This window comes from Chrysemys picta, chromosome 13, assembly GCF_011386835.1.
Source record: "Chrysemys picta bellii isolate R12L10 chromosome 13, ASM1138683v2, whole genome shotgun sequence".
Classification (NCBI taxonomy): Eukaryota; Metazoa; Chordata; order Testudines; family Emydidae; genus Chrysemys; species Chrysemys picta.
The window spans coordinates 47,492,006-47,516,470 of record NC_088803.1 but is presented as its reverse complement, the minus strand read 5'-3'; the positions used below and the strand labels follow the sequence as shown (position 1 = coordinate 47,516,470).

General features: G+C 49.5%; 1 protein-coding gene across 1 annotated transcript in view; it reads left to right on the top strand.

Annotated features, from left to right (window-relative positions):
- LAMA5 (laminin subunit alpha 5) overlaps window positions 1–24,465 on the top strand; it is a 167,844-nt gene that overhangs the window by 84,153 nt on the left and 59,226 nt on the right. Inside the window, 16 exon segments of the mRNA XM_008178587.4 lie at window positions 7,645–7,760; window positions 9,306–9,424; window positions 10,325–10,415; window positions 11,142–11,276; window positions 11,764–11,826; window positions 14,104–14,244; window positions 15,607–15,744; window positions 16,645–16,779; window positions 17,748–17,882; window positions 21,562–21,587; window positions 21,589–21,615; window positions 21,618–21,702; window positions 22,000–22,052; window positions 22,311–22,331; window positions 22,333–22,411; window positions 22,999–23,051. Coding sequence (XP_008176809.3) covers window positions 7,645–7,760; window positions 9,306–9,424; window positions 10,325–10,415; window positions 11,142–11,276; window positions 11,764–11,826; window positions 14,104–14,244; window positions 15,607–15,744; window positions 16,645–16,779; window positions 17,748–17,882; window positions 21,562–21,587; window positions 21,589–21,615; window positions 21,618–21,702; window positions 22,000–22,052; window positions 22,311–22,331; window positions 22,333–22,411; window positions 22,999–23,051 — 1,417 coding nt within the window.

Below are 24,465 nucleotides of genomic sequence, written 5' to 3'. Positions count from 1 at the left end.
CCTAAGTGGCCCCCTCAAGGATTGAACTCACAACCCTGGGTTGAGGAGGCCAATGCTCAAACCACTTAGCTATCCCTTCCCCCCTAAGTTTTTCAGGGTTAGAAGGTCATCTAGTCCAACCTTCTGCTCAAAGCAGGACCCATCCTCAGATTTTTACCCCAGTTCCCTAAATGGCCCCCTCAAGGATTGAACTCACAACCCTGGGTTTAGCAGGCCAATGCTCAAACCCTGGGAATTGACTCCCATGTCTCTGCAGTTCCAGACCAGGGCCTTATCCACGAGACCATCCTTCCATTCAGGATCATTGCCAAGCATCTTTCACGAGTGGAAAATGCACTTAGAGCCCAGCGCCAACTCTTTGACGCACACTGAGAAATGCTTGACTCCATATTTGTCTCATAAAATGAGTGGGACTGCTCCTGGGAGTGAGGGGCTCACTGCCTGGCCACACTCATAGGGAGCACTGGCTAGGTTAATTTTTCTTTTTTAATAATAAAATTGATATAAAGGCGTCAATGACCAGACTTTACAAACGAGCAGGAACTGCAAAGCTGTTACGTTTCTGGCCTGCAGGACCCTCCAGCTAGAAACTCCACATAGTTTCTGATAACCATGAAAGCATTGAGTCTTAGCCATCTGTTTGCAGCCTGTGTTGCTTTCATGAATGGGCTGGGTAGATTCAGCTGGACCTGATGAAGCTTGAGTTTCTTTCTCATACGGATCATGTAATGTTTTTGGATCTTGTAAAGTGAAATTCCAGCAGGTCCTAGCCAAGGTTAAAATCCGCTAAGAATTAAAACAAAGGAGGTATTGAAAAGCAAGTCTGCGTTGGGGTACTCATCTCTCTCCTAACTAATAGTTCAGTAAAGATGTGAACTGGATAATTTCGTAATTTCGTTTGAAAACTAGGTGTTGCTAGATGTATTTATTGTCTTCTCTCCGTGCTGCAGAATAAAGCAGATGCACCAGTGCAGAGGGGTTACTTAGTATAGAGCGTCCTTGGTCTGTGTGACTATATAGCTGGGGATACTCCTGAGAGGAGGATAAAATGAGGGGAGGACAGTCCTGTTGGATCCTGGCCAAACACCAGCTCTGTTCATTATTATATTCTCATTTCCAGAATCCCCACTTTGGTTTCATTTGGATGCATTTGTTGTCTTCGCTCCTTGTCCCAAACGGCTGGGTAGCGTTGCAGCACGCTGTTTAAACAGCTGCCACATTTCACCCCAGAGTTGGCTGCTCTTGCCTAGTGCGGAAAGTGTTTCCTAGTTGTGTTCTTTGTATAGTCGGCGAGTAACATCTGCGAGGCCCTTTGGGATATGTCTGGACAACAGACTGTGTAAACGGAAGAACACAAAATGGAACCACTGGAAACTGATAGCAAACCAGACAATATAAAGGCGGCACTGGAAGTGCGGTGGGAGAGGCAGCCGGCTGTAATTCAGCAGTAATTCTAGCATGGTTTAGCTACCAGGGAGGAAGACATGGTCAGAACTGCAACCGCAAAGAAGGGATGGGAAGCGAGCTCCTTTTTCTTGCCTGGCCTCAGCTCCATGGGAGTTGAGTTGGGTAGTTGGAGAGAAATGGGGTTAATTTGAATTTTCAGTGGAGGAATACTCCCATTTTTCAAAGGCTTTGACAGCAGCAGTTTGTAGCCTCCCAGCAGAGCGGGTATGCAGAGATAATTAGGCCATTATGATGTCATCTGTGGCATGAAGACACATTGAGATACCTAGCTTGACATTGCATGAGGGGAGGGTGGTGAGGCCATCAGCAGATGCAGCTGTGGGCTTTGAGCCCGACGGGGTTATCGTGTCATCTACGGCAGCTGTCAGGGCCTCATCGTTCCCTCATAAATCTGTGTGTAACCCTCCTGGCTGGGAAGCGTGGCGTATCTGACACGACGTGTCCTACATCTTCAAATGCCAGGGCTTTGACAGCAGCAAGACAAGAAGATACAAATGGAGGGAAGTCTGGAATTTTCTTTTGTTCTGGCTGAATTAAAATCCTGATGGTATCTCAGCATTTACTGTGCTGAACGTCAGGAGGCAGCTGTCCGGACAGGTTGTATTGATTTCCCAACTGGTTGGAATATCCAAAAGTCTTGTGAAAACCACTCTCCGATGCTGTCCGGTGAGGATCCCTCTGGCATCTATCGGACTCGTAAATCTCCCGCATGAAATCCGAGACCTTTCCGCTTAGTTAGGAGAACTGTTCCCTGCTCCCATTAGACTCCTGACCGTCTGGTGTTCTGAGGGGGGTGGAATCAAGGCACACTTCGATTACAAACCCTCTGGGGCCGGGATTGTCCTTTGTTCTGCATTTGTACAGCACCCAGCACAACGGCGTCTGGTCTGTGACTGAGGGTTCAAAGCATCACCACAATACAAATAATCATAGAAATACAGGGCTGGAAGGGACTTCAGGAGGTTATCTAGTTCCTCCTGCCAGGCTGAGACAGGATTAAATATACCTGGATTCAGTAAATGGTAAGTGTCAGTTTCCTCCAGATAAGAGGGCAATATAAAGTCATATTGTTGGGATGTGGCATTTTGTTGGCTTTTGCCAGCTGTTGGGCAGAAAGGCAGTTTGTGATTGAAATGCAAGCCGTCAGTTTTCAAGACGGTTTGGAGGGAAGAATTGTGCACTTCTGTCAGTCTGCAGGAATCCTGTTTAGACTGAGTTTGCTCAGTGGGACAGACTAGTGGTTTTAGCAGAAGGCATGATGGGAAGTGTTTGTTCTGGAAAGATTCAGCAGAGACCCGGGTGCGTTTGGGGAGCTGTAGGTGAAGATTGAGACGCTGTATGTGGGAAGCCCATATCACCCATGCCTGCACACAGTGCATCACGCAAAACAGGGGTGGTAGGGCCTGGTCCAGCTTCCACTGAAATCACTGCGGGAGTTGAGTGGGAATCGGATCAGGCTCTAAGTCTCTTAGCTTGATAGTTAGCAAGTGTTTCAACCCCTTGTAAGGCGGCTGTTCCGTTTGCACCATTAGGCGGCTGCTGCTGCCAGAATGCTCACTTGCTCTTCAGTTTTCTTCCTGTTCCCATCTCGCTCCCCTCCGATGTGAGCATGGGCCTGTCTTGGCTGCTAATGCCCCCCCTTTCCCAGTGGGCATGTTTGGGGCCTTGGCTCCACCATACCTGCTACTGGGCTTGTCCCTAGTGTGTGCACACATGCTTGCGTGGCCCCCAGAAATTCAAAAGTGAAGTTGGGTTAAAGAGTTTGGCAAAGCTCCCAGGTGTGATGAAGCATGTCTCCGACGCCAATCACCAGTCTATACATGGGAGTAGATGACGTTTATCTAGCTTATGTGGGTTTTCGTCAAAGTCCCAAGATGCAGGGACTGCAGCTGCCTCCTCACAAATTGGCACGGTACAAATGTCTGAGCAGCGTGTTTTTCACAGGGCTTGGATTTAGTGCGTATGGAGTGTGGGAGGGTGAAGGTACAGTTCCCTTGATTCCCAAGGGTTCTGATCCTGCCCTTATTGAAGTCAGTGGCAAAACTCCCAGTTGGCTTCTGTGGGACCGAGCTGAAGCCCAATAGCTCGTAGCAAATGGAATGACACTGCGTTATGGAAGTGCCTCTGGCTAAGGGTAACTTTCTCTTTCCACGTGCTGGAATGCGGCGGGGTCAGAAATAGTCCCTTCACCTGACAGAAGACAGGAGAGAAAAGATAAGCATCTCTGGGGCTCTGATGTGCTTCGGAGTGGGCCAGGCCCACAGACAAAGAATCCCAGGCAGGGATTCCCCGCTAACATGCAGATACCAGGCCAGGATCAGAGAGCAGCTGCTCATTTACAATGGCAGATAGTCGTGTTGAAATGACTTCAGCAGGACCCCGAGTATCGTCTGTATCTGTCTGATAAGAGCAACTGTTTCCTTTCGGGTCCCAGCCCCCTGTCATGGATGCCCAAGCATGGGTGGGTGGGTGTGCGTGTGTGTGTGGTGTGTGTGTGTGTGTGATGGGGGGACAGTGAGCCATCGGAAGGGCGTCCCATCTGCTGCTCCTATAGGATAGCCAGCAACATTCATTAGTCTTTTGGAGACCTGGTCAGTCAGAAAACGATTGTGCCAGGGGATGAATTGTATCAGTGTTGCTACTCTCGGGACGTTCTGAAGGATAGTTAGTTCTGTCCTAGGCTGATTTCAGAAGAGAGGTCACCACTGTGTGGTGGCAGCTTTGTTCGGGCGGAGCATAGGTTCCTTCAGTTGGCTGGCTCTCCCTTGGCACCCCCCCGGGTCAGCAGAGTTCCCTGCAGCAATCAGGGCTCTTGACCGTTTTAATTACCTGGGTGCCAGCCAAATCCAGATGCCCCCATACTTGAGGGTTTCAGACTGCATCCTGCCACAGCTGCAGGCTCACTCTCCCCTGTCTCTCCCAGGGGAAAGGCTGCTGTTTTATATCACGGCAGAACAACCAGGAAATGCGTGTGTGATGGGACACCCCCACCTCCCTCTCCTCCTCTGTATATTCTTGATCAATGGAGTATGTAAATATTGTAACTCAAGCCCATTGGTCCATAATTCATTAGCAGATTACAGTCTGCCTGAGGTGCTGCTGAGCTGCAGTGACAAGTGAAAGCTTTGACAGCCTTAAACAGCAGAGCTAAATAGATATCTGGGTCTTACTCTGAAATGTGTGTTTTATGGGCAAGGGACCCCATCTTGGCTGACCCGGGAGTTGAACTAGGGACGTGTAGATCTGCAGGCGCAATTCTCTACAGCTTAAACTAAAGAGCCGGGCTCTGTGGCTGGGGCTATAGCAGACTTTGAGCACAGAGAAGGATGCTATATACCCACCAGCAGGTTATGCAAGTTCTTTCACACAGGGATCACGTTTTCCTTGTGTGTGTTTTGAATAGCTCCTACCACAGTGGGAAGATTGGGGCCTCTAGGTGCTACCCGAATACAGGAAAACATGATTTGTTACTTTTAAGCAAGTCATAGGCGATGGCCAGAAGGTTTGGAGTTTTGGGCTTGGTTCGTTGTGGAAAAGTACCAAAAAGTTGGGGAATTTATCTGATCTCGCTCCTGAGTCTGCAAAGGAGCAGGCTTCCTGGTGAGATTTCCAGCACTTATTTCTGCAAGGCAGGCTGCAAAAACATCCAGAACGCTTGGAATTTCAGCCCTCCCACTTCTGATCATGTGGAACATGGGCGAGAAATAGCATGGTAAGTGCCAGGGTGCTGGGGCACTACCAGTACACAAGGAGTTAACCTCAGCTCAGTTTTTGGCTCCCCTTGTACATGTGCTTAGGGATCACCGGACACTCGGGAGAAGGCAGCCTTTGAGAAGGTCAGGCTCCAACATCCAGGGTCTTGGGACAGGGTTGAATTCCAAGCTGGGGACTCTTCTTATGTTGCTTGCTTGTTATAGACATGATTCCTCAAGGAAAAGACCTTCTTGACTTAGCAGAAAAAAAATACAGCTAAGTCACCCTGCCATAATAATAATACCTAGCTCGTATAGCAGTTTTAATCAGTAGGTCACAAAGTGCTTTACAAATGGGAGCACATTATTCCCATTTTACAGGTGAGGAAACTGAGGCACAGAGATGGGACGGGACCTGCCCAAGTTGGGCCAGCAGGCCAGGCTAGGAATAGAACTCTGGTCTCCTGAGTTTGTCAGTGGTATAGCCAGTAAGTCAAACTGCCTCACTTAGGCAAACTTCTTCAGCTCTCCACTGAAAGGTTTTGCTTGTGTTTTGGCCAAAGTTTCAAGTAATTTCTTACTATATCTGAATGGGTTCACTTGTCCCATATGACCATCCCAACCTGGACTTCTGTGATATTCACGTGTGTTAATCAGGCATCTTAAAAATATGGGTAGGCAAGGCAACAGCACAGCTCTAGAAGCCCAGTGAAAGAATATGGCTGTATATCGGAATCTGATTTTTGTATCACTGCTTTGTTTGTTTCCAGTGTATTTAGAAATTATACTTATTGTTAAACACCCCGCTTTGAATGGAAGAGCTTTGGGGGAGTGAGAGGTGGGAGTAGCAGACATGCCCTGAGGGGAACTGAGTAATTGTACAGATAAAAGCTAGAACACACCGTATTACCATCAGTCTAAAACAACAGAAAGCATTTTTGTTGGACAGCTATAATATTCTGTTAAGTGGAAGTTTCTGCAGTGATGTCACTGCAGAGTGAGTTACCGCTGCAGTGCAGTGGGACAAGATTCCTCACTTGACTAGTGAGAATTCTTGCCTGGCGCCTCCTGGGCTGCCTGTCTAGTCAGCGCAAAGCTACTTACACTAGCTACTAGTGTGTGTGTGTGTCAGCCTTGAAGACTGAAAGATGCTGCTTTCATTTCAGGCTGCTCACCCAGTATGTGTACCTCTCTTCTTATGATGCATGTGTCTCCCCCACTCCTGACTTTATGCTTTATGTTTTGTCATTTTGCCCCTTATGCTCTGGGGGACATGTTTCCACTTCCCAGTCATCAAAAAACCGCACCCAGCCCAATTTCAAATCCCTCTGTTAATTCTTTAACTCAGCCTTCCGGCACTGCATCCCTGTCATAGGCGCTATCTGCTCCCTGCTGCCGTATTTCACCTCAGTCATTTGTAGAGATGGGTGGGAAAGGGGCTGTTTTGTGAACAAATTGCGATTTTTTTTTTCAATTTATTTAAATATTTGGAATTTTCTGGTGTTTTTGGTTTTATTTATTGAAAAAAATGTTTGTTTTGTTTCTCTTCCCTTCTTTCTCTCCTCCCCACTCCCCACTCCTCTGCTCCAGGGCAAAATGGGTGGGGAGGGAAGGAAATGAGAGAGAAAAATGTGGTGGTGGTGGGAGTGTTTTGTATTTGTCCAGAAATCAGTAAATTTAAAATACACACAAACTTTTGTTTTTGAAAAAGCCCTTTTTTGTTGTTTTTTGAAAAGCTGTCTGGAATGAAAAGTGTTGATCATTTGTATTGTACCTGTCTAAATTGCAAGTTCCTCCAGGCAGGGACCTAGTCCTGTGTGTTTGCAGAGAGCCCTGGGCATCAGTAGCCTGGCATAAATGGCCTATTCTCACTTGTCCTCCCAAACCCGAACGCTTGCACAAAGCAGCATCTGTGAAGGCTGCCTGAAGAGAAGCTCTCCCACTTGATGTTTGAACCAGCTCCTTTTGTGCTATTACTTCTAGGGCTGGTCAGGGATTCTTCTAGAATGAATAAAGTGTTTTCTCAAAATTGAAATTTTCTGTGGGAAATTTTCAGTTTTGCAAAAAATTTCATTTTCCACTGGGAAAGTCGAAATGATGGCTGCCTGGAAGGCTCTTGTCGGTTTCACTTTCTGTCTGAAGGATGTTGGCAGATGCTGAACACCCTGGCTCTTTGCCTTCCTGCCTCTCCCCCAGCTCTGGGGCCAGAGATGCAGAGAGCCCAGGCTGCTCTGTGAGTCTCCCAAAGTGGAATTGTTCTTGAAATCGCTTCCCAGTAAAATGTTTGTGATTTTAACATTTTATCACAGTTCAAGACTTTTCACATTGTTGGGGAAAAAAATTGTTTTTTTTTTCCTGGGAAGGGATTTCTGTTTTCTGGCCAGCTCTCGTTATTTCCCCAGCCAAGTCCTGGCCTCGGTGGATACCTCAGCGTTCAGTGACCTGGCTTCGAAGTTACTCTGCTCACTCACCTTTCATTTTCCAGGCTGCAGTGCGATTGTCAGCACAACACCTGTGGCGGCTCATGTGATCGTTGCTGCCCGGGCTTCAACCAGTTACCTTGGAAACCAGCTACGACTGACAGCGCTAATGAATGCCAACGTAGGTTGTTGTGGGCTGGGTTTTTCCCTTTTTTGTTTTTTTCTAGCTGTTTAGGGGGTTGGAAAACATGGAATGAACAAACTCCACTGCCCCCACATGTGGGAAGCTTTGCGGTCGGCCCCAAAGCTCTGCCATAGAATCCCATTCCTAAAGCTTCGTGCTTGAGGAAGGAATCCATAGCAAAGTCCCTCTTGGAGCCCCTGATGGGGCCTTGCATTAAATCTCCCTCTGCAGGCATTATGGGCAGTCTCTCTTTTGGTCCTTGGTGAGAATTCAGTGCTCCTGTAAATGGCTGGATTGTCAGCATTGGAAGGTAAAGTCCTTTATCTATAGAACATCTAGCATGATCAGGGGAGCGGCTAGCGATCCTTACACTGCTCCACCAATGAACCGCGATCCTGACCTGGAAGGATCCCCTGTAGAGGGGTTAGACTGCATTTCTTCTGGGGTGACTGGCAGCAAAGCTGTTGATTGTAGTGTTGTTTTTGTGACTTGTTCCCCTCTTCACTGGGGACTGGACTGAGATCACTAAGCCATTTCAGACAAGCCCCTGGGTGGTAACAACTTTTGCTCCCTGCAGACCCTGATTGGGACTTGAATCGGTGATTTAGAAGTGAAAGCGGCCATAATTCCGTTGAAAGGCTGTCCTATACCATTGCCGGGTTTTACAGTCTCATTACCAGTCCTTCAAACCATCATATGGGCACCCTGCATTTTAGTACCAGACTTAGTGAACGTAACTAGAAGTATAGGAAGAGGGGCGGTCTGTGTTGTGGATTATTCTGTTTTGTGAAGGCTTCTACAATGATATCCGCTTAATCTGTACTGAGTGCTAATTCTGGTCCCCTTCCTGCCTCTGTCCTAAACTTTGTACAATAAACCTGATTGCTCGGTCCTGCTCTGAAGATAAATTGCATTCAGATCTACTTACATCTTTATTTGGATAGCCAGAACCCTCCAGTAGATGCCAACACTGGAATTCATGCTGGGCTGGGATCTCATAAATGTAGGGACTCTGCAGTGGGCTGTTGGATCTTGCTTCCATGGATTTTAAAAAAACAACAACCCCCCCAACACTCTCTCACCATGTGTTTGAACTTCACGGCTCAGCCACTCTCTGATTGGATAACATTGAGAACTGGCCTGCATGTACGCTCAAAACCTCTTTGGAGGCCCCAAAGTTTGGATAACTTCCCTTTCTCCCCTCCCACCATGCTCGGGCTCGCCTTTTTTCATTTTGTGCCTTGATGTTTTCTGGTTGCAGAAAATGCCAAAGCCCTGCTAGAATGCCTGTTCTCCCTAGGCGTCCAGCCTTGATTTGCAGACTGGAGACATCTGAAAGCTTGAGTGATTAACTGATCCTTCAGCCCCTTTTGCACTTCATTCCTCATTTAAATGGAACCCCCATGCAATACAGACTTATTCAGCCCCTCTCAACCCTTCACCAGGGAGTTGAAATACATCAGTTAATTGTTTCATTGGAGAATGGTGATCAATAACCCAGAGGAACATACCTGCTGAGCTCCTGTCTCTTTATACTTTCAGCTTGCAATTGCAATGGTCATGCCTACGACTGCTACTATGATCCAGAGGTCGATCGCCACAAGGCCAGCAAAAATTATGACAACCAGTATAAAGGGGGAGGTGTCTGCATAGAATGTCAGGTACGCCCTGGGGGAGGGAATTTCACGTTGTTGTTGTAACATGATGGACTGTCAGGTGTCCTGTTTCCTGTGGCTGCATTATTAGCCTGAATTGTAGTTCTGCATTGCGGGCAACAAGCAAATCAGGAGCTCTTATGTTTTCTATTAGTTTCCCAGAAAATCTGGGCTCTTGGCATCAGGGTAAAGGCGCATGCACCAGTGGCAGGAGTGGTGGGGTAGTTCATGGGCACCTGTCTGCTAGCGTAACCTTGGAAATGCATGGTTAACAGTGGGATTTTCATACGCCCTGGGCATCGGCCTTACTCCACTTCCATTGAACTCAATGGGAGTTTGACCACTGACTTCAAATGGGAGCAGAATTAGGCCAATTCTAGTGCTTTTGAAAAATCCCATCCTAATTTACAGGGCCCAAATACTATCACTTGTCTGTCACTGCTTAAGCATTGGTGCCGTGCTACTCTCCCTACTCTCTCAGCACCTAACTAAAGTCTTGCCATGGTGAAGCAAAAGCCCTTTGACTTGTTAGTTTCATAGCAAGTACCATATAGTGGCATAGTACCATATAGTGGCATGGGACCTGTGTAGTGCATGACTAGCCGTGCTTTTACGAAATGGGTTACTTCTGTCTTCCTGAATGCAAGGCAACTGGGAAACTTTGTTAACAAACCCTGAAGCCAAAATATAGAGCTAAAACCCAGATTAGGTTTGGTGGAGGATTCACAAGGACTGAGTTTCAACCCAACATGAGTGGACTTTTGAGCAATCTTTGTTCTTTCCTTTATTTACTTTCTTAATGTTACCCTGTCATGAAGCTACCTGGTCCTACAGTCTGGTAGATGACCACGTTTTCCTTCTTGATGGGCAGAGTAACTGATGCCCTCCTATTCAACTGTTTTTCAGCATCATACCACTGGCATCAACTGTGAGAGGTGCATCCCTGGATACTATAAATCCCCTGACCATTCGATAGACTCGCCCTACGTTTGTTACCGTGAGTATGGGCTGCCCTGCAGGCTAGAGACGCAGCTTCTAGACTTTCATTTAACAGCTGGAGGAGAGCGGCCCATGCTGTCGAACGATGGAGTGTTTGGTACTGTGGATCATCAGGTGCTGATTGTCCAGCCAGCCTTAAAAAGTGCATGGCCATCTGTCTTGCATGCACAAACAGCCATTGGCTTGTGCAGAAGGAGTGTGTGTCTGTTGTTGCAATCAGCCATGGATGCATGTTCAGAGGCCGGAAAGGGGTGGAAATGTGGCCCCATCTGACCCAGCAGGGGATGACTTTCCAAAGCAGGAGATGCTCACGCACATCTCTATGGGAAACCCAGATCATTCTGGCAGTCTTGGTGGGTTTAGTTCTGCCACCTCGTTTGGTGGCTTTTGCCATGTTCACCAGAGCCTGCCCTAGCTGTAATGCAGCCAGAATTGCTATCCTCTCGGAAGCAAGATTGTGAGGGGCAGAGCCCAGCTTTTTGCGGCCTCCTGTCAGATCCTGCAATGCAGCAGCAACAGCTCCGCCAAGCTTGAACCATTTTAAAGAGACAGACACACCTTTTATTTTTGAAAGGGACTGTACAGTATGTATCTAAAACTTTCTGGCTGTGCTGCTAGCCTGGCTGTTGCAATTAGAAATCTCTTGTGTGAACACAGATTGGGAAATGAGGGTCTCTCTCTCTCTCAGTAAAGGGAGCTCCCATTGACTGCTCTCTCCCTGCAGGTTGTAACTGTGACTCGGAGTTCACCGATGGCACCTGTGAAGACCTCACTGGTCGCTGTTACTGCAAGCCAAATTACACCGGGGAGCTCTGCAGTGCATGTGCAGAGGGATACAGAGACTTCCCACACTGCTATCGTAAGTGCCATGTTCGCATGGGAGGGTTGTCAATGGGGACGAGTGGGAACTAAAACTCCTCGGCTCCTGGTTCGTCAGAAACAAGAAGGATTGAAACCCTGTTTGTGCAAAGAGGCTGCCAGGAAGCCTAAAATTAGAGCTGCCAACTTTGCAGACCGTGCGTGGGCATCACCCCTCTCTCGCTGTGCTGTTGTCAGCAAACAGCACATTGTTCTCACATCAGCGGCACCTGAAATTGCAGACCAACCCACACCTTGCTTTGGCAGGGAAGCTGGGGATTAGTGGGCAGTGGAGTCCTTGGGCTAAATCCTGGATCTCCAGCCCTCATTCTTCAAGTTGGGAAGAAGGCGACGTTTCGGGATCCAGAAGGAATGTTGATCACGTGTTGATGATTTGTTTTTAAGTCGCTTCGGTTTTGGGCCAGTCCCAGTGTGGGGCTCGAACTGAGCACAGAAGCAATGTTTGCAATGGTTCTCTTTCCCCACAGCTGTTCCAACTTTCTCTCACAATGATACTGGAGAACAGGTGCTTCCGGCTGCACAGATAATAAGTAAGCCCTGCAGTTTTCCTTATCTCTTTTTGAGTTCATTCCATATACTGCAATTTATAATTATGATTATTAGTGTTCGTTATCATTGTAACACATAGGCCCCAGCTGAGACCAGGGTCCCTCTCTGGTAGGTCCCGAAGAGTCGTGTTGGCTCAGAGAGTTTACAGTTGCAATTGGCACGGCAAAGGGAGGGAGAAGGGAAATAATATGATTCCTGTCTTACAGGCGGGGGAATAGAGGCACAGAGCGGTTTTGGGCTTCATGCAAGAGTCTCTGGGGGAAGTTCTTTGGGTCGTGTTATGCAGGAGGTCAGATCAGACGGTCATAATGGTCCACTCTGGCCTTAAAATCTATGATTGCGGGACCTGTCCAAGGTCACAGGGAATCTGTGGCAGGGCTGGAAACTGAGCCCGGTGCTCCTCATGCCTTAGCCACAAGACCATCCCTTTCCTCCATCTGCGCGTACTGTTTTCCTAGGCATCAGGGGAGCTTCTAAACCCTCTGTGCCAACACCTTCCACTGCTGCAAATCTGCCTTGTGGGGCATGTGCCTCTAGTCTGAATGCGACCACGGTAGTTTAATGCTTGGCAGCAAACTTTGTAAAATCACTCGCTGTCTCTCTTGCATCTGTACTTGTATCCTTTCCCTTCCTCTCCCTCCAGCCTCTCTCTGGTAGAATTCTAACCCCTCAAGCTCATGACTCATCTCCCCCGTCTTTTTGGGACTCTCTGCTTTTCCCACAGACTTCTCCATTGTTTCACGTTTACTCCAGATAACCTTTTTCTTCCCTCTGATATTTTAATCTCTGTTGTTTTCCAGGCAGCTTTTTCTTTGCTGAGCTGGAATCTCTCTTTCCCTCTGGTTCCCACCCCTTCCCCACTTCTGCCTCCCTCTCCTCATCTCTTCTCTTGCCCCACCCCCTTTTCCTGGACCAGGGAGACCAAGGTACCAAGAGACTGAGCTCTGCTGGGTTAGCGCTCTCGTGCATCCCAGCTCTGTGGAACTCTGAAGTGCTGTTCAGCCTCGGGGTTAGCAGAGTACACCGTATAACTGGGGGGATGCTGCTGTGAGCCAGCCATAGAAACCTGATGGAGCAGCTGCCTTGATTATCTGAAGGTTTAGGTTTCAGAGTAGCAGCTGTGTTAGTCTGTATCCACAGAAAGAACAGGAGTACTTGTGGCACCTTAGAGACTAACAAATTTATTAGAGCATAAGCTTTCGTGGACTACAGCCCACTTCTTCAGATGCATAGAATGGAATATATAGTAAGAAGATACACCTCTACCCCAATATAACGCGACCTGATATAACACGAATTCGGATATAACGTGGTAAAGCAGCGCTCGGGGCGGGGGGCGGGGGGGGGGGGGGCAGGGCTGCGCACTCCGGCGGATCAAAGCAAGTTCGATATAACACGGTTTCATCTATAACGCGGTAAGATTTTTTGGCTCCCGAGGACAGCGTTATATCGGGGTAGAGGTCTATATATACATACAGAGAACATGAAAAGGTGGAAGTTGCTATACCAACTCTAAGAGGCTAATTAATTAAGATGAGCTATTATCAGCAGGAGAAAAAAAACTTTTGTAGTGATAATCAAGATAGCCCATTTCAGACAGTTGACAAGAAGGTGTTAGGATACTTAACATGGGGAAATAGATTCAATTTGTGTAATGACCCAGCCACTCCCAGTCTCTATTCAAACCCAAGTTAATGGTATCTAGTTTGCAAATTAATTCCAGTTCAGCAGTTTCTCATTGGAGTCTGTTTTTGAAGCTTTTCTGTTGCAAAATTGCCACCTTTAAGTCTGTTACTGAGTGACCAGGGAGGTTGAAGTGTTCTCCTACTGGTTTTTGAATGTTATGATTCCTGATGTCAGATTTGTGTCCATTTATTCTTTTGCGTAGAGACTGTCCGGTTTGGCCAATGTACATGGCAGAGGGGCATTGCTGGCTCATGATGGCATAAATCACATTGGTAGATGTGCAGGTGAACGAGCCCCTGATGGCGTGGCTGATGTAATTTGGGCAATGGCGCTGTCCTGTAATGAATCATCACAGTATCCTGTGAACAAAGCCTCATCCCCATTTACAGAAGGCATTGTAGCCAGAGCGCCTGCTGAGACACAGAGAGAGAGGAACTGACAGAGAGTCACTAGCAGAACTGGGGTTTGAATCTAGGAGTTTCTGGCTTCCTGTGCTTTGCCCACCGGCCCAGGCTATCAGCTGGTGGAGATTTGTTAAGTGCCTTCTGTTGTTCCTGTCGTCCTCTTTGCAGACTGTGATTGCAACGCCGCCGGGACGGAAGGGAATGCCTGCCGCAAAGACTCGCAAAGGGGAATGTGTGTGTGCAAACCCAACTTCCAGGGAGCTCAGTGCGATCAATGTGCGCCTGGGCACTACGGACCGGGCTGCCAGCGTGAGTGACCGGGGCCTATCACGCCGGTTTTCTTGATGTTCTTGCAAACGCCTCTGGCGGCTGTTCTGAACTGCGCTGCTAGAAGCACGCGCCCCTCTCCCTGCTGGGAAAGGAGAATTCCTCCGTCCTGCTTCAAGTAACACATTCCCATGACTTTTGCTGAGATTTGCTGGAACAGCTCTGACCCAGCTGGATTCCCTTGGCCTTGCTGGGGAACTCTGCAGGAATTCCCCATCAGTTCAACAGTGGGCCCAGACGCTCCGGCAGTACAGTGCGTTACGACCATTCCCACGTGGTTTCTTCAACTGCTGTATGGATGAGGGGTCACTTTGGGTTACATTCCTCCCTCATCCTCCCCCGTTCAAATGTCAGTTTATTTGATATCTTCTTCTCCTGCCTCCTGAGAGGCATTGGGGTTTAACACTGTTAGCAAAGGCCTGTGGAGTCGACACCTAGTGAGCTCCCAGGACTGAAATCCTGGTGGGGAGCGGAGCCTTCAGTTGTAATTCTCGCACAGATGAGACTTTTATGATTCCGGCCCCATCTTCGGAGATGAGTCGAATGCAGCCCCAAGGGCAGCCCTGCTCGTCTAGCAGGCCGGTATCCAGGACTTGGGTTCAGCCTGCACAGGGCTCCCTCATCTCTGTCTGAGCCTCTGAGAAAGCACCTTGATCTCTCCCCTCCCCTGTAACTCGGGAGCCTTTTCTTTCCATCCTCCAACCACCTATTGCCAGCCGCTTCCAGCTCCATGGGGGTCCTTCCACATGCTCCCCCATCCCTGACCTTTCTGCTTCCGCCCAGGCTGATGGGCTGTTAATGAGGAGGCAGGACGCCTGAGGGAACACAGGCAGGCTGGGGAGGAAAAGTAGCTAAAGGCCCGGGCTTCCTTTCACTGCAGTGAGGAGACGCTTCTTGCTGATTCATAAAGGGGCCTAAGCCCAAAGACGGTGAATCTGGGGGCTTATTGCAGTGCCGTGCCCACCAGCCATCCTGCAGAACTCCTCCTCGGCCTTTGGGGAACAGACAGGCGTTTCAGCTACAGATTCTAATAAAACAGAGCTTTGGCTCCATGGCTTCACTGCCCTCCCTTGAAACACCCTCCCCCCCCCCAATCCCTGACCTCCGCCCCCCACCCAGCAAAGTGCCCAGAATACAAACACCCCCCTGCACCCCCCAAAATCTGCATTTGTCTCATGAAATCTCGGCTTGCTAGCCCAAAGCGTTTGAATCTGAGTAGCCTCTAATACGAGGCCTGGTCCTGTGTTGGGATTAGCCAGGGCTGTGAAACCGCAAAGGTGCCTCCTGATTCCCCCAGTGCTGCAGGGACTAGCAGTTCACGGGGGGCCCGTTGTTCTTTTCCAGCATGCCAGTGTTCAGGCTCTGGCCAGTACGATGGCACCTGTGACAGCGAGACCGGCCAATGCCTGTGCCGAACTGGATTCGAAGGGTATTCGTGTAACCAGTGTGCACCCGGCTACTTCAGCTACCCTCTCTGCCAATGTGCGTAACTCCTCTTCCTACTCAGATGTGTGTGTGTGTGGGTTGGGGGTGGGATTCCCTGCTGAGGAGAGAGGGGGATGTTTACCCTCTGGACTTAGTATTACTTATTTGTGTTGTAGCAGAAAGCACATTATACGTGACTGCAATTGCAGGACACCCCCCCCCCCCCTCACAGCTTCCTGAGAGCAAATCACTTCTGTCTAGTCACTTACTGTTAATTATTGTTTGTATTCTCAGAGTGCCTAGGAGCCCAGTCATAGCTCGGGACCCTGTTGTGCTAGGCACTGTGCAGACGCAGAACCAAAAAAAACCAGTCCCTGCCCTGAGGAGCTTACAGTCTAGGTATATGACAGGACCAGTAGGTGGATACAGACAAACGGGGGAGAACAAGGAAATTGAGGCAGTATTACTCAGCGTGGTAGGCAGTCATCTCAGCCCACCAGCGGCCTAACCCGCATAGGTATCGCAGCACAGGAGAGTTTTCAGGAGGGTTTTGAAGAAGGAAAATGTATTAGTTGTGCAGCAGTTCGTTGAGCACCTCGCATGGCTTGGGCAGCCGGGTGAAAATGCAACAAATGGGCAATGGATACATCAGGGGCCAACTGGGAGGTGAGAGTTGACATCTCACTAGGCTGTGCGAGATGGTAGGTAGGGTGGGGATAGGCATGAAGGGCCTTGAAAGTGAAGTGAAACTGTTTGTTTGATGTGATGGTGAAAAGGGAGCTAGTGGAGGGATGCAAACACTCGGAATTCAAGCACCGACACTCATCTTGGGCACTTAGTGCCAACGTTCTCACTCTGGCTTAAACATTTCCTCCCTGTTGTACCTTAAGTTTTGCCCCGTCCTCTGGGTGACGTAGCTCCGGACCCCTTCCCCACTGGCTTTTCTCTGCTTTGCAGTGTGTGGGTGCAGTGCCGTGGGGACGCTGCCAGGAGGCTGTGACTCAGGCGGGAGATGTTTCTGTAGGCCTGAGTTTGATGGGCCTCGCTGTGATCAGTGCAGCATGGGATATCATTCTTACCCTCGTTGCCAAGGTATGGTGGAAACAGTGGCTCGTGGGGGCTGGGAGGAGATGCAGATGGGATTGAGTGTCAGCAGATGACAAAGAACTAGTGATTTTGAGTGTGTTGGTTTTTGGGTACTCGACTCGAGACCCCTTAGTGGGACCTGACTTACAGGAAGTGCTGAGCTCCCATCCTCTGAAAGTCACGACCCTTTTGAGGTGCTGTAAATTGGGCACCCAGAATCACTAGTCACTTTTAAAATCTTGGCCCAAACCCCCTTGATTTACATTATAAATAGTGCAGATTAGATCTGGACGTCATTAATGATGTCAGCGTTTGGAACACAAAGCTGTCATTGTCAGTCTTTCTTGATGGAACTCCCGTTCTGATGATGTTTTCCAGCATATGTTTTTGTATTTACACATTAACCTCCTGAACTTCTTCCTGTTGGTGAGCTTTGAATGGGCTGTAAAATCTTGGAGACTTTTTTCCTGGTTTGGCCAAGACTTCAGGGAGAAATATCCCGTGGTACTGTGATGTTTTTTTAAAAGGGAATTTAGTTCTGGGGAACAGTCCCGAAGAGATCCGTTGGAACTGAACGACGCGTCCGCACAGATAGCGCTAGTACAAGTTTTAAACTCTTTCCCTGCACCATCTGTCAATCTCCGACTCTGTTCCAAAAGGACCACTTCTGTGGGTGGTCAGCCTCCAGGTCCCACCGTAGATGCTGGCAAACGGGGCCAAATACATGCAAACTGCAGTGAATTTTGTGTGTGTTTGTGAAGTGGGGATTTGTCCACTGAGAACTGTCACTCAGTTCAGCTGGATCACTGAATAGCCATCCAGAGGGAATGCTTTGGGTTGCTACAAATCTGGGCTGGATTGACACAACTAGTGATGCAAAGAGATTAAAAGACTCGGGTCTGATTATTTGTCTCTGTGCTCGCTCGTCCCCCTTCTCAAACTTCTCTTTTTATTCGTGCACCCTTCTTTTGCAGCTTGCTCCTGTGATCCCCGGGGCTCGGTGGATAACAACTGTAGCCCAGCTGGTCAGTGCCGGTGCCATTCTAACTACGCCGGGCACACCTGTAGCCAGTGTGCACCAGGCTTCTATGGGTACCCCAGCTGCACACGTGAGTAACTCCCTTCACATGGAAGACTTTGCTTACTGTCTTGCAGAGTAGAAGCAGTGTGTTCCAGACAGGACTGATACACGCTGCTACTTGCTTTGCATTGCTTTGCCTTTACCTCACCCTGTCCTCTCCTCTCCCCAGGGCCCAGCTTTATTCTAGAATTCAGACTGGGTCTTTATTACAGGAGGAGTCCGTTTTTATTACTTACTCTTCTTCCCCTGTTGGAATAAAGACATTATCCCACAAAAGCGTTTTCTCTTGCAGGTTGTGTCAATCGCTAATGCTAATGCAAAGGCCATGGAGTCTGTCCCATAGAGTTCATTGGTAATTGGTAATTACAGGGGCCCAGGTCTGCCCATTCTGGTGTCCCAGCCCCCAGAAACATGGAGTGTTTTATAAACGGACCCACAAAGTACAATTCAGGAGCTGAATTTCCATGGGACATACCAAAATCTGGAATTAGAGCCCTATTCCCCCCCAAAACCGGCGCAGACTGAAGGAGAATGCGCACTGAATTATTCCAGTTTGTTCCGGTGTTTGGCCATCTCTAGTCAAGTAGCTTATTAAAGTAACATGTTTTGAGCTGTGCCGTGCTTTCAGAATGAAACGCCAAACTGTATGTTCAGATTTCACTCAAACCCAAAGTTTTAAGGTGGGATTCGCAAATATATATCACTCCACCTGGGCCAGGTTTCAGGTGCGGAGGGGGGATTTCTGGCCTCAAGTGGAAGCTGTGTAAAGCTCAGAGGTTTTGCATAATTTTGAGGTAAAGCCACCATTTCGGCTGAGTTCCCTGAGCAAAACTCCAGGGTGCAAAGCCCATCAGAATCCAAACGCAGGGCCATTCTGACAGAGCTAGTCTGATCGTTCTCATGGCTCTAGTGCATCAAAGCTGTTCTTAGCTGCTGACAATGAACGCTGGAAAACCAAGAACCCACCAGCCCAGTTGAGGGGAAACAGGCCTCCCTGGGGATTGTACTGAACCCCTCGCCAGCTTCAGACAGGCTAGGAAACGGCCGGCTTGTAAAGGGTTTATAAAATGCGATGAAGATCTTCTTTTTAATTGCTCTGAAGGCCCATCTGCAAAATGTTAATACTTGTTTTTATCCCTTAGCCAGAAGGTTCAGTTGCAGCAAGTTTTAAATGCACACCTCCCAGTAACACCCTGCTCTCTGGATTCCCAGCTGTGACATCACTCCGCTAGATCCTCTGCCAGGATCAGAATGCCCCCTGTGGGTACGTCTACACTGCGATAAAAGACCCATGGCATGGCCGTGGCTAGCCTGGGTCAGCTGACTCCGGCTTGGGCTGCGGCTGTAAAATTGCAGTGTAGACGGTCAGAGCCTGAACGTCTACCCTGCAATTTTTAACCCTCCTGAGTCAGCTGACCTGGGCTCTGAGGCAGTCCCGTGGGCTTTTTATTGCAGTGTAGATGTACCCAGAAAGTCCAGTGCTGCTGCCTGTACTCACAATGAGTAGCCCCTTACTGTATGTATCTCACTCTGCTCCGTGACACCAGCCTAAATCCGCAGGAAGTCTGCTGAAGCCAGCGGGGCTACAGTCATGGAAAAGGGGTCAGAATTAAATGAGAATCGGGCCTGTTAATTTCACGTAACTCCCCCATCCAACCCTGATTTTCAGTGGAACTGCTTGCGTGGGGCCCCCTCCAAAGCCAACTGGAGTCTTTCCATTGACTTCAAAGGGCTTTGGATCAAGCGCGTAGGGCGGTGCTACTCATGTGAATCACGCCCCTGCATCAGTGCAGGTGGCTGCAGTGCAGTGTGTATTATTAACAATCCCCGTCATGCCCTGGGCAGAATCTCCCTCTCGGCCCCAGTCAGACTGGAAAGCCAGATGTACACTTGTGCCTCCCAGCAAGAATTTACCGCTCATTAAAAAATGTTCTGTGATACAATTTCCCTGAAGCAACAGAACAGCAGCATCGCGCCTTTTGCACGCTGCTAAATGTAGAAGCCTGGGTAGCGGCCAGTTGGCTTAGCATTCACAGCAAAAAGTGATGCCGGCACTATGCCTTTGAAGAGGCTGGAGGCTTGGATCAAATTGTGTCTCCCGGGTGCAGCAGCCACTTATTTTTTCATCTCAAGAAATAGGTGAAGTGCAAACGGGATTTAAAAAATAGACGAACCGAGAGAGGGCAGGAAGCCAGAGCTTTAAAATCCTCCATTGTTTTTCCAGTACGAAGAATGTTTTGCTGTTGGAGGAGGCCAGTTAGGTGCCGGACATTTGCACACTTATTAGAAATACATCCACAAGCATGTGAGCAGTGATTGGAAGAGAGAGGGCTGAATCTGTCTGGGACCAGGCTAGCTGAGGGCTGCACGTCTGCTGGGTGACATTTAGGTTGAAAGGGCAGGGAGATTTCGATGTGCGTTAGAGAGAAGCAGGTTGTCCAGGAGTGTAAGAACGGCCGTACTGGGTCAGACCAATGGTCCATCTAGCCCAGGATCCTGTCTTCCCACAGTGGCTGGTGGCAGATGCCATTGTCCTGTTTGCCCCCTCTCAAGCAATTGTGAAGTGATCCATCCCCCGTCGTCCAGTCCTAGGTCCTGGCAGGAAGCAGCACAACCATTTCCCAGCTCTTTTCCAGGAGCTTTTGTTCTAAATCGGCAAATATTCTTGCATCTGTGCTACTAGCTCATTACTACACGCTGGCCCATCCCGGTGTGCCATGTTCTTCTGCGGGGTGCTATTTGAGAGCTCATGGCCCCAGGCCTTGACAACTGAATGCTGCTCTCACATATTGGGTGTAATTGGCCCTCACCATGTATGTGATAAACTACGTGGCTTTTGTTGTTCTCAGTAGCCTGTGTGCTTTTGGTTTTAATGGTCAAACATAGAATGTGAGAAGCGTGCGTCTGCTGAAGTAAAACATTTGTGGTAATTAAACTTTGTACCTCATGTCTGTAGAGGCTTATTAATTGGCTGGTTTGGCTACAGAGAGAGTCAGGCAGAGGGGGTGGCTTAGTGCTCCTGTTTTTCTTCTATGGGCCAGGTTCCCAGCTGGACTACATCTCCAGGATGCACCATGGTGGCTCAGCAAGGGGGGGGGGACTGGTGAATCATGGGAAATGTAGTCTAGCTGGGGAGCCCAGCCCATAGAGGTGAGTACTGGTAGCTTGAGGCAGTCAGAACTACAGTTTCAAGGAGGGCACTATGGTGGCATTTCCTGATCCAGTATTTTTTTGGGGGGGGGGGGGGGGGGGGGGGGGGGGAGGAGGATTTTTTTTTATTTTTATTTATTTTTCAGTGGAAATTGGGAAATTTTGACAAATTATTTAAAAAGGAAAAAAATTGGGTAAGAATGTTATAGGGGGAGGAGAGGGGAAGGAACATTTTCTGAGCAGTTCTATGGACAGCATATAAATCACTTACCGCCTTTGCGCTAACAGGGGTCAGTCTGGCTTTGGCAGTATTTCCTCATGCTCTCAGATTACTAGTCCTGAGTTCAGTTCCTGCTGCTGCTGACTCAGTGGGAAGCTGTGTTCTCTTATCCTCACTTTGAGACCTCTAGCTGAAATGCACCAAGCATGGTGGGGGTCTTTAAAGAACTCAGTTCCTGCTTTGTGTTGTTTAAAACAAATCCTTTTATTTTAATCTGGGCCGTGAGTCACCTTACAGCTCTCAGCCTGACTGCCCACCTTTCCCTGTTCACCTGCAGCTTGCCAGTGCTCCACAGAGGGCTCTCCTCCACGGCACATGTGATCAGGAAACTGGGGACAGTGCAGCTGTCGCCCCAAAGTGGCTGGACTGCGCTGTGACACCTGCATGCCAGGGGCATATGGATTTCCACATTGCGAAGGTAGCATTGTCGTCCTCCTCCTTCTCCTCTTCCTGCATGACTTGGTACAGCCACGTTCGTTTAGGGCTTCCCTCTACACCCTCGAACCCAGCTGCACCTACCGGCCAACGACTCAAAGCCCTGTTTTTAAAAACACACTAATAAATACACAGACCAGTCATCATCCCAGTGAAAGCTTAAATACAACCGCCCCCCAGTCTCCTCCATGAAACGTTTCTCGGAGTGTACACACAGGGTGACTCAAAGCTTTAAGGGGTCTGTTTTAAAACCTGCTTCAAGCTGTGCTTTTCCTTGCAGTGGGCTCCTGTAACCCAGCAGGGTTAGCAACTGCAGACCCTTCCCTGTCCCCGGTGAGTACTTCGTGTGCCCCTCAATCTCTTGGGGCTGTTATGGGTTTCCTTTCCTGCAACCCTCATTTGTTTTTCCTTCCCTGGTCTCAGAATTTCCTACTGTGTCGCAGGACCTGCTCCAAGTGCAATGCAGAGAACGGCAGCTTCCCGCTCTGTAGAGCCGGAGACCTCATCTGTCCCTTAGGACAGGTTCTGTGATGCTGCTCGAGCCCACTGGCATTCTCGCCTAATCCTTGTTTTCATCCCCCCGTTTTTCAGGGTTCCTGTGCATGTCGGGCATTATGTCGAAGGTCCAGCTTGTGACAGGTGCAAACCACTGTACTGGAACCTGACTCCAGATAACCCGTATGGATGCACGAGTAAGGAACTTGCATATAAGAGGAGTCTTTTGGGGCAGTCTGTTCCTCTAGAGGTTTAAGGGCCAAACCTAGGTCTCCATTTGAGTAGATGTGATTCCCTTTTCTCCATTCCCATCGTTTCCACCTTCAGTTATGGCACAAAGCGTTAGCATCCCAAGTGACGGGACTGATTTTGTCCTCCACACTTAGCAGGGGGGACGGGCCAGACCAGGGAACCCTTTTCAAAGGAATGGATCCAAGGATTTGTTTTGCCAGCTCTGCCAGGACCAAACTCAGACTTTACACAAATACAGGTTTTACATGTGTAAAATGGGAATGTGCACGTGCAAACATCAGTGTGCAACATCCAGGGCAAGCGTGAGGCCGGCTGAAAATCCAGCCCTTAGTGAGTCTGTGCTACTTTGGTTAGTTTCCCTCCATCGCAGAAGCCAAGAGCTGGTTTGTTTCCTCTCTCCATCCCCCTTGGCTTCTATCACGTGTGGTTTCCTCTGCTGCAAGGAACGTTGGTGTCAATCTGAGAGTTTTGAATAGTCTCTCGATGGCTGGATTGATTTCCTCACTCTCTCGTGCTCTTCTGCTCTCTTCAGGCTGCCAGTGTGATACCAAGGGCACCATCAGTGGAGTTGCAGTGTGTCAGCAAGTAAGATCACGCCCCAAGTTCCCTGTGTAGAATTAGATCCCCGCCCCCCTGCTCCCTTTAGTGTTAGGAAAAGCCCTTCATGTGTGTAATAGCTGGAGCTCTCCATACCCGGCTCCTGCAGAACCACTCTCCTGTCCTGACGCTGTCTGCTCAGAGGTTGCGCCAGTGAGTTCTGGGTGCCCTTTGTCAAGCTGAAACTGGAGATCATTTATCCACATGGACCCCCTTGATCTTCTCCATCCTGTTGATGTGACGCCGCAGCCTGGACTTGCCTGAGGACCTGGGTTTAGAGCAGGGTGGGCAAACCTTTTGGCCCGAGGGCCACATTGGGGTTCCAAAACTGTATGGTGGGCCAGGTACGGAAAGCTGTGCCTCCCCAAACAGCCTGGCCCCTCCCCCCTCCCACTTCCCACCCCCTGATTGCCCCCCTTAGAACTCCGACCCATCCAACTCCCTGCTTCTCGTCCCCTAACTGCCCCCCTGGAATCCCAACCCCTCCTGCTCCTTGTCCCCCTAACTGCCCCCCTGGAATCCCAACCCCCCATCCAACCCCCCCTGCTCCTTGTCCCCTAACTGCCCCCCTGGAATCCCAACCCCCCCCATCCAACCCCCCCTGCTCCTTGTCCCCTAACTGCCCCCCCCCCCAGGATCCCACCTCCTATCCAACCCCTCCTGCTCCCTGTCCCCTGACTGCCCCGCCCACTATCCAGACCCCCGCCCCCTGACAGGCCCCTGGGACCCCACCCCCTATCCAATCCCCCCTGCTCCTTGTCCCCTGACTGCTCCCTCCCAGGACTCCCTGCCCCTATCGATTCTCACCCCCCACACTGCCTGCCTGTTCCCCGGAGCCTGCGAGTGAGCCTCCCTCCCTGCTCTCCTGCCCAGCGCGCCCCCACGGCACAGTGAGGTGAGGCTGCGGGGGAGGGGGGACAGCTTGCGGGGGGGGGGAGGGGGCGGGGAGACGGGACCGGGGGCTAGCCTCCCTGGCCGGGAGCTCAGGGACCGGGCAGGATGGTCCCGCGTGCCGTAGTTTGCCCACGTCTGGTTTAGAGCCTACATCAGGATTGAGGAAAGAAGACATAAGAAGGAAGACATAACTCATTTAGCGTTTGTGCTTTGGCCTACGAGAAACGGAAGAATCATATTATGATGTGTGTATTGTAGTAGCACCTAAGGACCAGGGCCCTATTGTGCTAGGGGCTGTACAACAAAAAGACCGTACCCCACAGAATTTGCAACCTTACTATGTAGTAATCCTCTCAGAGCCCAGGCTAGCTGGAAAGTCTTTGGCAGAAGCCTTGGAGGGAGGCTGCAGAGTTGTTTGGCAAGGGTGGCAGGCGTGCATTCTTCTCAGTAGCCATCACGGTCTTTGTAACATCTGTGGGGTTGGGGAAAAGTAAAGGCCTCTGAATAA